The sequence below is a fragment of the Octopus sinensis genome, linkage group LG3 (assembly GCF_006345805.1).
Source record: "Octopus sinensis linkage group LG3, ASM634580v1, whole genome shotgun sequence".
Lineage (NCBI taxonomy): Eukaryota > Metazoa > Mollusca > Cephalopoda > Octopoda > Octopodidae > Octopus > Octopus sinensis.
The window spans coordinates 129,801,500-129,817,652 of NC_042999.1; the positions used below are offsets into that span (position 1 = coordinate 129,801,500).

The 16,153-nt window shown below is 34.8% G+C and overlaps 2 protein-coding genes across 3 annotated transcripts in view; one reads left to right on the forward strand and one right to left on the reverse strand.

The window, feature by feature from the left end:
- Positions 1-10,887, forward strand: part of LOC115209530 — a 158,214-nt gene extending 147,327 nt beyond the window's left edge. Inside the window, exons 48-52 of the mRNA XM_036501317.1 lie at positions 698-793; positions 1,354-1,542; positions 3,079-3,151; positions 4,654-4,787; positions 9,105-10,887. Of these exons, the coding sequence (XP_036357210.1) occupies positions 698-793; positions 1,354-1,542; positions 3,079-3,151; positions 4,654-4,787; positions 9,105-9,194 (582 nt within the window). The 3' untranslated portion in view covers positions 9,195-10,887. The remainder of the gene's footprint in view (positions 1-697; positions 794-1,353; positions 1,543-3,078; positions 3,152-4,653; positions 4,788-9,104) is intronic.
- A 92-nt stretch (positions 10,888-10,979) lies between these two features.
- Positions 10,980-16,153, reverse strand: part of LOC118762571 — a 40,631-nt gene continuing 35,457 nt past the window's right edge. For both annotated transcript variants that reach the window (XM_036501320.1, XM_036501319.1), the window contains exons 7-8: positions 14,973-15,064; positions 10,980-11,661 (exon numbers count right to left, since the gene is read on the reverse strand). In XM_036501320.1, coding sequence (XP_036357213.1) covers positions 11,093-11,661; positions 14,973-15,064 — 661 coding nt within the window. In that variant the 3' untranslated portion in view covers positions 10,980-11,092. The remainder of the gene's footprint in view (positions 11,662-14,972; positions 15,065-16,153) is intronic.

Sequence of the window (16,153 nt, forward strand, 5' to 3'; positions counted from 1 at the left end):
TTGTCTGGTATTGGCATAGTTGTTGACAAAAATATACTGCCAATTTGTTGACCATATGCCACGAATATAACCTGAGGTACATGCTACATATTTTATCTTTTACTTGTTTCAGACTGTGACCTTGCTGGGACACTGCCTTGGAGAATTTTTTAGTCAAACACAGCAACCCCAATACTTATTATTTTTTTGTAAAGCCTGGTACTCATTTTGTTGGACTCTTTTGCCAAACTACTAAGTTATGAGCACATAAACACTTCAACACAGGTTGTCAAGCAGTGGTGGGGGACAAACACAAAGACAAACACACACACACACACATATACAATGGGCTCCTTTCAGTTTCCATCTACCAAATCCACCCACAAGGTTTTGGTTAACCTGAAGCTATAGTAGAAGACACATGCCCAAGGTGCCACCTAGTGGGGCTGAACCCAGAACCATATGGTTAAGAAAGAAACTTCTTACCAAACAACCATGCCTCTGTCCATTTGTTCGTATGCAAAACATATAAAGATGTATTCTTTAAATTGATCTTAACTCAATGATCAAATGATTAAAGTTATTAGGAATACCTTTTAACAGTCCTTAGTTACAGTGATAATGTCTTAAATGTGATTTTTGCATTCTAGGAACTTCCTTAAATAAATTGTACATAGTGTTGTCTAGACAGGATGATAAATGTTTTTATTAACTCTAGCTAAATGAAAAGGAAGAGAATATGTACACGTTACAACAGAACAATCAGTTCAAGCACCATATAGAACTATTCAAGCAGGAACAGATAGATAACTTGGTAAGTCTGAGTTTTAATTTGTTTGGTAGGGAATATAGAAGTTTGATTTGCAATTATCATTTCATTTTCACTTTTATGTTTTCATTCTACACTTCATCATCATCCTCATCATCCACTTTTCCATGCTTGCATGTGTCAGACAGAATCTTTAATACAAGATTGACAATTTAAATTTTTTGAAATAATAATTTCATCATTTCTGTATTTGTCTGCTACACACTGTTTTGATCAGTTGGATTACTGATTCTCTTCTGTTATCTTATATTTACATTTTAGAAGTATGTTTATGTGGAAATATAGAGTACCTAGATATGCTTAGAATTTGAACTGATCAAAATGTAGTTAGTGTAGCAGATGAAATCCATTTTCAAAAATCTTTTTAAGTTGTAATAACAGTAACTCAGCTTACAAATGCATCCAATTAATGTAAAACTTGATGAAAATGTATTGCAAACAGAATAGAATTGAACTTCAAAACTGCAACAATTGTCTTTGCTAAATTCTTATAATTTTTATTCCCCTCAAAACTATTGCTGCACTGTTTTCATTCACACTAACAGGAACAGGAGTTAAAAAAGAAAAATAATGAGCTGAAACTTCTCGGTGAAAGTTATAACCGTGTTGTCAACTGGACTGAAGGAAGTAGTCAAGTATCTCAAAAAAGCCTAAGCAATATAAAGAAATCACTTAGACAGGAGAGGACACTGAAGAAAATGGCATTTCAAAAAGTTGATATGTTACGCACCTTGGTTAGTAAATTTATGTATAAATTTAAAATATTTCCTTGGGAAGTGGTTTACCAGTCAATAGGATGTCAAAGAATAATCTGAGTGATTCATATCAAAAATGCCACTTTAAGTCCATGACCAAATCACTTAAATCTCAAATAGATGTTGTAAACTTGTCGTTCTAAGAAGCAATAGCACTGCAAAAAAAATGAAAAGTGGTTCATTAGCTTGTAACATTACCTCTGCCTCACATTCAACTATTTCTGTGTTACACTGGCCACAAAGGGGACATGTGAGGTTAATTCTGCATGAGCATCCTGCTTCTCTCTCAGATGGGGATCTACCACAGCTAAAAGAAGCTCTTAAATTAGCATGCATTTTGTATCAAAAGCCTATATGAGAGTTTTGCTTATGGTATCTACCACAGTAAAGTTTGTTCTAACTGAACATACATGCTTAAGTGGAAATAAATATTACATTTTGGTATTAATGCTGCCTCTGTCACTAATATATATCTCTTAAAATGCATCTATTAAAAATTTTACAAAGCCTATACATTCAAGGAAAGTGTTTACCCACTAAGCTAAGGAAGATCTTAGCCACACAAGTTTCTCTTGGGGAAGAGAGAGCACAACACTTTCTGGTAGCATTTTCTCCTAGCGAGGTTAGGGTTGGGCTGACAGAAACTCATTATAGTATGGGGCAACAACATTGAAAATCTCTTTACTGCTGACCTCCTTCGCTAGGTTCCAGAACACTGCAGCTGGATGACAAGAAGCTCTCTTAATGTTGCCAGCCTCTCATTTAGCTCCCTAAATGGCCTATAGGCACCAGATTCTAAGTCCAAAGTTACATCAAGGAAATCAACTGTCTTCAGGAGGGTTTCAATTGTGATCTTGAGACCAAGAAAATTCATGGTGTGAGCAAGGTCCTTCCTAAGCTTATCAAGTGTGTAACCATCCTGCCTCAATATTGATTTCAAATCTTGGCACAATGCCAGAATTTTGCAAGGAGAAAATAAGTCAGTTACATAGATCTCAGTGTTTCACTAGTACTTAATTTATCAACCACGAAAGGATGAAAGGCAAAGTCGACCACAACAGAATTTGAACTCTGAATGTAAAGATAGACGAAATGCTGATAATCATTTTACCCAGTGTGCTAACGATTCTACCAGCTCACTGATTTACACCACTTCAGTATTGCCAAAGCATTGTCTCTCCAGAGACCAAAGCTGGTTGAGGGGCCAAGGGACATAAATCTTGATAATTCCCTCAATTATCTCCTGCAACTTTCATCTACTTCACAACACCTACAAATTGAATGTGATACTTCCGCACCTCCAGTAACAGAGAGCAGTTTCCATATTACCATACCTGCCACCTCTAAATAGCACAAATATTAGATAATTTCCCAGTTATATAATATCGTCTGTAAAGCCAACCGGCAAAATCAACTGTGATAGATCTATGGTACTGTAAATTCTGATTAATATGTGTGTGTGTGTATGTGCATGTATGTACAAAACGCATTTATAGTTGTGTCTTTTATTTTTAGGTTGAAAACCAAGCCTGGAGAATTGCTACACCTATTCAACAGAGATCTGAACCTGTCACACCTTCGTATGGTTGTAAGTATAGTAATTTATAAATCTAGGTAATCATCAGTCAGATGTATACTTATAACATATATACATATAAACACACATACACACGTATATATAGTGAAGGTGCATGGACTTGTGGGGTTGTTGTTTCTCCATCATCCTGATAATTAAGCTTAGCCCATCATTGGCTATATGACTTCGTTGTGTGTTGATTCTTCTTTGGACGGCTGGTTCTTGCAACTCATCTCAATGACAGCTCTCACCTATCTCCAAGGGAAATGTTAGTTGAACCAATTTATGGAGCAAAGTGGGCGCCAGAAAACATACAGAGATTGTCGCTTAAAATATGCTATGTGAAACATGATTGAACTTTCGATCCAATTCCTGTGCAATATTTAGGTAATCACAACAAATGGCCCAAAACTCATGCAATGGATATTTTAGCCAATCGCAACAAATTAGTGTGGTGAGCCGATAATTACATGATCGTTATCATGTAATTACATCATCATTATCATCTTTTAACTTCTATTGTCCATGTTATCATGGGTTGGATGGTGTGACCAGAGCTGGCAACCTGGTGTGGCTGCACCAGACCCCAGTCTGATTTGGGATGGTTTCTACAGCTAGATGCCCTTCCTAATGCCAACCACTTTACAAAGTGTACTGAATGCTTTTATGTGGCACTGCACAGGCACTTGTACATGGCTCTTTTATGAGGCATTGCACAGATACTTTTATGTGGTGCCACATGGGTGCTTTATGTGGCACTGCTATGGGTGCTTTTATGTGACTCTGCCACAAGTGCTTTACACCACCAGAAGGATCGGTTTTAACACTTCTGCTGTGGGGTGTGGATCTTCTTGAGTATGGCCAGGGGCCAGGTATCTCAGTCCTTTGTCATCTCACCTGAAAGGTTCAGCTTCCTGAGGTTGTTCTTCAGTACTTCATCCCACGTCTTCCTGAGTCTCCCATTTCCATGTGTTCCATCCACTTTGAGAGATCAGTACCTCTTTATGGAGCTGCCGGCATCCATCCACATCACATGACCAAACCAGAGCAGTCTTCTCTCTACACAACAACACAAGTTGTTCTTGCTACAACATAAAGTGACTTATTCTGCTTTTATAAATGACAGGAATAATATTACTGGCATGAAGAATAGAACAGCCTGATATTTGTGAAACTGGTACATTGCTTCAGCTAACAGCATCATTTCATTAAATATCAAAGCTTAGCTCTGGTATGGTTGTATTTTATATATTGAAACATTGGCAATAAAATTGAGGGTGTCTTTCAAAATGCCAATATTTGTTACAGATGAGAATGGCTGGATATCTAAGTAAACTGATGAAAATCAGTCACCTGTAAATTTTGGACTTCGTGATGTAGTGCATAGTTTAATGTTTATTGATTTGATGACATTTTCATTTTATAGTTTTAAGATATTTTCATTTATTGTGTTATTATTTTCATCTGTTCTTTAACCATATCTCAAGTTCAGTTATATTTAATTTTTATTTCAGACAGATCATTGCTATCTAAACCAGCTAACTTGCGAAATGTTGACGCGTCATGGGCAAAGAAGCGTAATCTTTCAATTGATGTTTATGACAACCAAGTGTGTGATCACAAGAAGTTAACACAAAGACCAAAGACTGTAAGAAAAGTTATTTTAGCAATATTTTTTTTCATTTATTTATCTTTTATTCATTTTCAGTACTTAGTCTCTTTTTTCTTCTTCCTTTTTTAGTTTGATATTTATTCTATCGGTTTCTTTTGCTAAACTGCTAAGTTACGAGGATGTAAACAAGTCAACAGCTGTTGTCAAGTGATGGTGGGAACAACACACACACACACACACAAAGTACTTACATACATGCATACAACAGGTTTCTATTGGCTTCTATCTATCAAATCTACTCACAAGGCTTTGATCAGCCCAGGGTTATAGTAGAAGACACCCATGATGTCACACAGTAGGACTGAATCCAGAACCATGAGGGTGGAAAGCAAATTTCTTACCTACCACTCCTAGTATAGTAATACAGAATGTAAATAAGTGATATGTACTCCTAGCATAGTGAAGGTGCATGGTTCAGTGGTTAGAGCATCGGGCTCACAATCATGATGTAGTGAGTTCAATTTCCAGATCAGGCTTTGTATTGTGCTCTTGAGCAAGACACTTTATTTCACATTGTTCCAGTTCACTCAGCTCTAAAAATGAGTTGCGACATCACTGGTGCCAAGCTGTATCAGCCTTTGCCTTTCCTTTGGATAAAATTGGTGGTTTGGAGAGGGGAGGCTGGTATGCATGGGCAACTGCTGGTCTTCCATACACAACCTTGCCTGCACTTGTGCCTCAGAGGGGAACTTTCTAAGTGCAATCCCATAGTCATTTATGACCAAAGGGGGACTTTACTCCTAGAATGTATAATAAGGTTCTCATATAAATTTCTGTGTTTTATCTTTTATTTGTTTCAGTCATTAGCTTGTGACCATGCTGGAGCACTGCCTTGAGGAATTTTTAATCAAATGAATCAACCTCAGTATTTCTTTTCTTTTTTTTTGTTTTGTTAAACCTGATACTTATTCTATTGGCCTCTTTTGCTGAACCACTAAGTTACCAGGATGTAGACACACTAATGCTAGTTGTCAAGCATGGACAAAGATATACACACACATATACAATGGGCTTCTTTCAATTTCCATCTACAAATTTACTCATAAAGCTTTGATTGGACACTTGCACAAGGTGCCATACAGTTGAACTGAACCTGGAACCATGTGGTTGGGAAGCAAGCTTCTTACCACACAACCAAGCCTGCACCTGTATACTGATAAAAATTTAAAATAGTATTTGCTTCTTAACTGTATTATCACATGAATTGGTTTTTATACCTTTTCATAAAGCAATTGAATTTATATTGTTGTTTATCTCCAGGTAAGTCCTGACCAAGGAGACCAATCATCAAAAGGATTCCAACTATACTCATATTCTTTTGCATATAAGGGGCTACATTGTCCATTATTTCCTTTATTTAAAACAGCAATGTGTGATTTGAAGGAGACTGGCTGCTATTTCCAGCAAGTTAAAAGACTTTCTAGAGGTTTTTACTTAAGCTCATTTGAATTGTTTTGTTAGTAATTTTACAACTAGGTGCCTTTCCAGTATGAACTTGTAGTGGCAATTATATATACGGTTTACATATTTACAATTAAGTAGATAGAAATAACTACAGTGGTATCAAATTATTGGATCAGGTGATGAAAGTTACAGAGAGGGTCAGAGCTCAACTAATTAGGAAGAGAGTCTAGATGAGATGCAGTTCAGTTTTGTGTCAGGCAGAAGCACTACTGATACTATATTTCTGGTGAAGCAACTTTTGTACTTGACTTTTATTAACTTGGAGAAAGTCTTTGACAGGGTCCCCCAATCTCTTATCTGATGGTCATTGCAGAAACTGGAAATAAATGAGTGGCTGTAAGAGCTGTACAAGCTCTGTACTGGGACGCTGTCAGTAAGGTGAAGTTTGGCAATGAGTATAGTGAAGAATTCTGAGTAGAAGTAGGGGTTCACCAAGGATCAGTCCTCAGCCCCCTCTTATTCATTGTAGTCCTCCAGGCAATAACAGAGGAATTCAAGACAGGCTGCCTCTGGGAACTCCTCTATGCTGATGACCTTGCTCTAATAGCCAAGTCACTGCCAGAATTGGAGACGAACTTTAGGGTGTGGAAGCAAGGTCTAGAATCGAAGGGCCTTAGGGTTAACCTAGCCAAAAGCAAAGTCTTAGTAAGTAGGAAGGCTGTCAAATCACAACACCCTTCAGGTAGATGGTCCTACTCGATCTGTAGAAAAGGTGTGGATAGAAACTTCATACGATGTACTCAGTGTAAGCTATGGACACATAAGAGGTGCAGCAATATCAAAGGAAGGTTAAACGGGAAAATAGTTTTTGTGTGTGGCAGATGCACTGGGGCAATAAACACTGAAGATGTACAGAAAACATCGCAACTAAAGGGCTTTCACTCAGGGTGAAAGATAGACTGTATGATGCATATGTGCAAACTGCTATGCTAAACAGCAGTGAAACATGGGCCGTGAATGCTGAGGACATGCGTAGGCTTAAAAGAAATCAAGCTTTTTTGATCCACTGAGTGTAAGCACCCTGAGAGAAAAGTTGGGCATAAGAAGCATCAAATGTGGTGTGCAAGAAAGGTGACTGCGCTGGTATGGCCATGTGTTACATATGAATGAAAGCAGCTGTGTGAGGATGTGCCACTCCCTCACTGTAGAAGGAACCTGTAGAAGAGGTAGACCCAGGAAGACATGGGATGAGGTGGTGAAGCATGACCTTCAAACATTGGGCCTCACAGAGGCAATGACAGGAGACCAAGATCTTTGGAGATACGCTGTGATTGAGAAGACCCAGCAACTAAAGTGAGATGGCAGCCACACATGTCCAGCCCTGTTAAAAATACTCCTGGTGCATCAGGCGATATGATATGCTTGAGAAGACCTGTTGAGTCAAGTAAAACCAATATCGTAACTAGGGTCAGTGATCCCTGGCTGGCTCCTGTGCCATTGGCACATAAAAAGTACCATCCAAATGTGTTCGTTGCCAGGTCCGCCTGGCTCCAGTGCTTGTGGCATGTAAAAAGCACCAACCGATCGTGACCGACACCAGTACCCCTGTACTGGTGACATGTAAAAAGTACCATCCTAACATGATCATTGCCAAGCCCACCTTACTGGCTCTTGTGCTAGTAGCACGTAAAAAGCACCCACTACACTCTTGGAGTTGTTGGTATTAGGAAGGGCATCCAGCTGTAGAAACTCTACCAGACCAGATTGGAGCCTGGTGCAGCCACTGGCTCTTCAGACCTCAGTCAAACCATCCAACCCATGCCAGCATGGAAAACGGATGTTAATTGATGATGATGATGACGACGACAACGAAGATGTAGACGAAGAAGGAGAAGAAGAAGGAGAAGGAGAAGAAGAAGAAGAAGAAGAAGAAGAGTGTAAGCTGTCTAATTTAAGGATATTAATCACTGCAATTAACATAGTTTATCCTTACATCCATTGTGCCAGCACTTCAAAATCTTAATCACTTCTAAAGAATAAAATTCACATAATTATAAACCTTAACATTATTGATCTGTCACATCTACACATGACTTTAGTTTTATATATGAGAAGAAAATCGTATTGTGTGGCTTTAATATCCTTATCAAGGATCAATGTAATATAAAATTAATAGTTACATTCAGCAATTAGCTTGATAGGGACTTATCTTTGTTGTTATAATATTATTGTTATTTATATGTATGTTTATATATATATCATTACTGTATTGATGTTATAGCTATTTAACCATTTAGCATTCAAATAATTCTGTTTAATGTAATGCTTATTTATTCACATCGTTTTGAATTAATCATGAATTACTTCGTACTTTTGAGATATTGATGATGTGGTAGTTTACTTTTAGAATGCCATTGTAGAGTAGATGTGAGGCGCCAGATTTGGTCAGCTTGCATATAAAGCAGGTAGAATATTTTGGCCATATATGACCAGTTTAAATGCTAATCGGTTAACCATTTCATTGCAAAATTAAATTTCATGTTTATTCCAGTAATGATGTTAAACATCTACCAAAAAATAGAATTTATATTTTTTGCAAGCCATATTGCTTCAGTAAACTTGACATATATCAACAGAAAATAGTTTCAATCTTGACATTCTTTAACAAAAGATAGATTGGTATATAAAATTGGTTTCTGCTGTTAAGAGTAATGAAATTTGTAGTAAATATATCTGCTTTCTGCATTCCAAACTGATATTTTAAATCTCAATTTTATTTTATTTTCTGTATACAATTTTTATAACATCAAAGAAAAAAGTGGTTTATTTTGATGTATGAATGTTTACCTTCTTTAGAAGTACTTTTTTCAGTTTATTTTTCTCTTTCAGGTATGTGGACGTTTTTCATCCAGTGCTCTAGGCCAGAGTACTCAAGAAGATATTTATGAACTCTCAGAGATTATTGATTCTGATGTTTAACAATGCTATTTATATTATCCTTATTTTTCATTGATAGCTGTAGCAAATATCTATCTTATTTGCATGTTTCAATGGATCTGAAATATTACTTGACTTCTTAAAATAGGATAGAACATGAAATAAAGTTAATAATAGTTAAATGCATAGATTATCTTAGAAAATAAAAGTTAAATATCTAGGTTATCTTACAGAAAAAAACATTGTCTGAAATCAACATCGTATAATTTTAAACAAACATTGAATACTATTTTAAAATTACTTGAATGAGTTTTCTATCCTTTTAAATTAATTTCCATTTTGATAGGATTTCATTTTATTAGTTTTGAAGCCTAACAATAGCTTTTATTCATTTAGATTTTATTTTTCAGTTTCTATAAGTTATCACTTTTTGCTCTTATCTCTAGTTTCTTCTTATCTATTTCCAAAGCATGTTCTTCAATAACTTTTAGCAACAATTTCCTGGTTATTTATGTCATTAATAGATTTACCTTCATCACTTGCCACCAATTTCATTGACATCTTCCTGCCTTACTGTAAATACAATTATATTTGCTAACACTTTCATAACTGACAGTTACTAATGGTATGTCTACCATCCTTAAACTGACTGTTGTTAGTAAAGAGTGTTAATAAGCTAAACTGCAAGCAAATTATTATCAATGATAATGAAATAAATTTTAATGAAAATTCATTAGTAACTGTCAGTTATGAAAGTGTTAGCAAATATAATTGTATTTACAGTAAGGCAGGAAGATGTCAATGAAATTGGTGGCAAGTGATGAAGGTAAATCTATTAATGACATTAATAACCAGGAAATAGTTGCTAAAAATTATTGAAGAAGGTGCTTTGGAAATAGCTAAGAAGTAAGAAACTAAAAATAAAAGTAAAAGGTGATAACTTATAGAAACTGAAAAATAAAATCTAAATGAATAAAAGCTATTGTTAAGCTTCAAAACTGATAATGGAAATTATTTTAAAGGATAGAAAACTCATTCAAGTAATTTTAAAATACTATTTAATGTTTGTTTAAAATTACACACTGTTGATTTAAAATAGGATAGGTCATGAAATAGAGTTAATGATACTTGAAGTAGATGCTTTTATGTTATCTAATACTGTGACTCAGTTTACAAATTTTGTCCATCCCTGGAATATATGAAATAAGTACCAGCAATATACTATGGTGGAAATCCTCAAGTGTAATGTAGAAGGGTCCTTATGATTAGTCAAAATAATCACTATAATTTGAGGAGCTGATGATGTTACTATATGTTTTGTAGCAGCAACTTCACAGCTGGCCATTCATATATAATTTCAACATGCAAGAAATCATATCACTTTTGGACCATTTACACTAATATTCTACTAGAAACTAGTGCAATGAAATACTCCTAAATACCTTAGAAAAACTATATCAGTTCTTTGCTCACACAAACTATACTAGTTATTGGAAACATGTATAAATATAAAATCTTTATTCTTAAATTGATGCTTCTATTTTAAATTCATAAAATTAAATAAAACATTTCCTAATGTTTAATCTAAGATTGAATGAAGAATACATTAATTGGATGGAAACTCAAAAAGACTTATTTGGCACTTCATTAGGTGTATACTCATTTTTGCTTGTGTGTCATTCAGGTCATTTGAGTTTGCCTCTTTATTTTAATAAAATTATTTCCAGTAAAACCAGAGAATTTGTTCATCTTTCTAAAATTATAATTTTAAAGTTATGTAAACATGTCTTTTTCTTTAATTTAATGGGTTTTTTTTTTGGGGGGGGGGGTATGGTGATGACACAATATGTAATGAAACTTACCTATAGATAAAATAGTGTTTCAACAATATAAGAGGAAATACATTAAGGTGTGTTGTTATATGTGAATACTTTAAATAATCACCATTTCAGCTTAACCTTCACTTCATTTCTTTGTTCATCTTGTCTTGGTTTCAAAACTCTTTTGTTACTTTTAGTGTACATTTTCCACTTAAGAAATAATTGTTGTACATGTGAAAGAATAAGCTTCTCTGTATTCTGTCTCTGCAGTTGCTTTTCAAAAGATTCTGATACAGGTCTTTTCATCCTTGATAGTTGAATATTAGAAATACCAATTCTGTTTTTATCTTCTTTTTGTTGTTTAGATGTTTGATTATTAGGTAAAGTTTGTTTCTTCACTGGGGTGACAGTTTTCTGTTTACGGAGGTCAAGTAACATAGATTCATCTTGTAATTTTAGCAGAAAATATTTAAAAATAGAACTCGAATCAGTTATTGGACAGCGGTGAGCATACAGTAATAACCTAAAATAGGCAGCATTCTGAAAATGTTCATTGCTTTGTAACCCATTGTTGGTTTTCTTCAGAAATAAGTCTTCATGACGTTTTTCTAAGACCATAAGATGTGACGTCCGTGTTGTGATTGCAGTCTCTATATATGTCCCTAGACCAAGACAGTGTTCTATTAAACCTAAAAATAAATTATTTTCAAGATTAGTTATTACTCCAACCCCATAAATGATTATGATTTTGGAACAACATTGTAGGTGTTCCTGATACAGAATAATATTCCTCTTAGCCTTCTCCACAGCTTTTACAAAGATTTGAGCCAGCACAGTAACTAACAAAACATTTGTTAATTATACTGTACATCAGCTACTTACTTAAGTGAACAGTATCTCATTATTACGGGGAATGAACTGCAAAGAGTTAAGTGCTTTGAGAAGAAACACAGTGCAGTACAGTACCTGAAATAAAATATCAACTGTTGAATTTAAGTAAAGCAACAAGACTAAGCCAGCTGTTTTCACTCTATCATTCAATGTGATAATTAGAATATTTGAAATATACAATGTCATTTACATTATTAAGAATAACTTGATTGCCTTCAAAACTGATTTTTTTTTTTTTTCCGTAAGGCCAAAACTTGTGTTTATTTAAGAAATCACTTAATATGAATAATATGATAAGAAATTTTCCTAATCCAATGTGTGTTTTGATTCTGAAAAATATATTTTATTAAAAATAAACAGAAGAATTAACTAGGATATCAATAAGAATAAAACATTTCCATGACTTTAAAAAAATGATTATGTCTGTTTTTTAAAATACATTTTCTATTTTGAAATTTTAGTTTAGGTTTTTTTTTAATCTTTTATGTTTTCTTTTACTTGTTTCAGTCATTTGACTGTGGCCATGCTGGGGCATCACCCTGAACTGTTTAATCAAACTTATTGACCCTAGTACTTCTTTTTAAACCTAGCACTTATTATATTGGTCTCTTTGACTAAATCATTAAGTTACAGTGAAGTAAACAAACCAACACTGATTGTCAAGCAATGGGGGTGAGAAACTCAAAGACATGCCTTGCTCATAAAGGCCAGTTTCCTGGTTTTATTGGCATTTAGGTTCCACACCTGGATGGGGCACCAATCTGTCGCAGGTGAACTGCTAGATGCAGGAGGAAAGAGTGAGAGAAAGCTGTTGCAAAAGAGTCAGCAGAAGTTCACTATTACTTTCTGCCAGAGCTGTGTGGAGCTTAGGTGTTTTGCTCATAAATACACACATCACCCAGTTTGAGATTTGAACCTGCAATCTCTCGACCACAAGTCCACTGCTCTAACCACTAGACCATGTGCCTCCACACAATATATATATATATATATATATGTGTGTGTGTGTGTGTGTGTGTATGTGTGTGTGCGTGTGTATATGTGTATATATATATATATATATATATATATATATATATATATATATATATATGTATGTATGTATATGTATGTATGTATATATATATATACAAAATAAGAAAATGGAGAAATACATCTTAATCAATAATCAACTACCAGATAATACCCAATCACATAATTTATTAAACCACTACATATGAACATTAAGGTCAAACATAATAATATAGAACAAAACAATGTACATCAATGAGTAATAAGATACAATAAGTACAGTATGTATAAGTGAATATAAATAAATACAAATATGAATATAAACTACATCTTACAGCTGTTTTAATATAAAATGAGATAATGGACTCTCCTGTCATTAGATGACTATGAGGGTTCTGTAATTTCTTTCTGGACAACCAAACAAATGATTTGTTTATAGTGATCAAATGCTTGTGCACACATAAGCTTACTTCCGACATCAAATTAACATTACCTGTACAGGTGCATGACATACCACATGTCAGATGGTGAAATGATCACAGAGCAATGTGTAATGAAGTGTTCTGCTCAAGAATACAACACAGCACTCAGTCAAGGAATTGAAACCACAATCTTGCAATTGTGAGTGCAACATCCTATGAGCTTCCAGACAGCTTCTGTTTACTTCTAAGCCACACAGCCATACCTGCATCTATTAATAACTAGCAAATGCACCCGTCCTTCAAATTTATTATAATAATAATATAATATTATGATGGTGCACTCCTGTGGGTGGTTTAAGTTGAATTAAGTATTAAGCAACTTAGGTAATGAATAAATTTTTTTTTAACACAAATTTGGCAGTTAGTAATAAATGAAATGAGATTGCAATTTCAGTAGACATTAGGGATTCTATATCTTGAAGCATTTTGTATTGTGTACTTATTTTTCTTGTAATGCCTGACACAACCGCATTGGAGCTTTCTTTCAATGAAAATCATGTATGATAAAGAAAAGCAAACATTTATAGCAGACACACAAATAGAATAATGGCACGTACAAAAATAAATGTCAGAGCATGCTTATGAGTCAATAGCGTGCATGAAGTAAGAAGTGTCATTGAAGGTAATGTACTGTTAAAAGCAATTAGGGAAATGAAGCAAAATATCGAAATGCTTGCAGGAAGTCTGATTGCTAATGGCTACAGTTTAGTGTAGATGTGGAAATTGCAGCAAAGGAATAACTACTGTAGGGCTGCTTTGTAGACAACATTTTTGGTTTTTCCTTCAGGAGCATAGATGAATAATGTGTCTGGATGGCCAACTCTGGAGCAACTGACATACAACTGTCCATGTGAAAAGCACGATGTTTGAAGGTCCAATCTGACAACTTTCAGCAACTGACTTTGTGCTTAGTTAATAGTCATGGCAAGCTGAGTTTGATAGGGGACTGAAGTCTCTGCATAGTGTAGGAGCAGTCTGTTGGGGTTAGCAGAAGTTTTGGAATGAAAAGGGTATCGTTTTTGCTGTGTCTGCAGAAAAATGTCATGGTACATTGAGTCTTCATATTTATTCCAAAGTGAATGTGCATCTGTCAAGTTGCAGAAAACCAGCATTATTGCCAAAAAGTGTTGGAGCTTGTGCAGAGAACGACACAGAGAGGCCTCTTTGAGTGCATCATTATATTGATCATCTATATCCAAAAGTCCCCGTTTGGAGCAGGCATCTTTGAAAGTGCTGCATAAGTGGCTGTCCACACATCTTCCATCTTGTATATTATAGATTTTAATAATACATGTTTCATAATTTAATATCATGTTTTATAATTTAATATCATCCCTAACAACCAGAGCATATTTTTTGCTGTCTAACACTGTCTGGCATTCAGATTTTTTTGTCAGTTATAAAGCTTATTTATTTACATTGTTTTGAATTAATTATACATTATCTCATAGATTTGAGAGTTCAGTAATGTGATTGTTGCATTTTTACAGTGACATTGTAGTGTAGGTGTGAGAGATAAAATCTGGCTGGTTTAAACATAAAATATAAAATATTTGAGCTGGTTTTAATGTAAAAGGATTAAATAAAGCGGTTTCTTTGGCTTTTTTAATACTTACCAATGTGTTCATTGGTGCCTAATAGACATAGCTGACGATAATTACTTCGGTTCTTTTCCATCACTTTTAGGTTTTCTTTCAAATATCTCTCTCTAAAAAGACAAAAGAACTTAAGTCAAAAATTTTCAGCAGACAAGAATAATCAGTTTGACTATTTACACATTTCCACTTATTGGATAACAAGAAAACCTAATTTTAGAAATATTACTTTCAATTATTTCAATCCTTTAGCATTAAGATTACTTTGTTGACTGCAATGCTTATATATTCGCATTGTTTTTGACTTAATCATGCATTATCTCATAGCTTTGAGATTTCAATGATGTGATTTTTTATTTCTTTGGAGGATTTTGTAGAGTAGGTGTAAGAGATCAGATCTGGCCAGTTTCAAATAGGATAATTGGAGCAGGATGTTTCCAAACTAAATGCTAAAGGGTTAAAAAAAACATGAAATACTGTAAATCCTCGAGTATAATCCGCATTTTTTTCCCAAAATTTAAAGGTCGAAATCCCTAGTGCATATTATACATGAGATTAAAATGAAAATTATTTTCTAAGCAATGTTCGAGTCTCTATTTGCTGTCCAGCAATGTTTATTCAGACGCAATTTGTGATGTTGGGTGCGAAAATACCTTAAATCATCCATAACTTGCAATAAGCAACATTTATTAAACGTTATTACTGTTATTTCTTTATTTTTTGCAAACAAAATGCACAAAAAACTCCACTTTTGATTTTAATTCACTGTCAGATTTTGCATGGTTATATGGTGCAGAGACATGGGGAATGAGAAAGGCAGAAAGGAGGTGACTAGATGTGTTTGAGATGAAATATGTTTGAGCTGAGATGGGTGGACTGGATGAGGAATGAGGAGGTGAGAAGGTAAGCAGGAATGAGAGAAAAACTAACAACCTAAATGGATTGACGAATGTTGGGGTGGTTTGGTCGCATGAAGCAGATAGCTGAGGAGTGGATAGTAAGGAGGGTGATGAAGGTAGAAGTGGTAGGCAGCAGAACCAGAAGCAGACCTCGGTTTGTGTGGATGGATGGAGTGAGGAAAGCTTTGGTGGTTAGAGGTGTTGGAGTGATAGGCAAGAGAGTTTATAAATGATAGGAAAGCTTGGAGAGTGTTTGTGGATGAATGAGTGAATATGATGTTGCTCAAAGGGATACGGAACCAG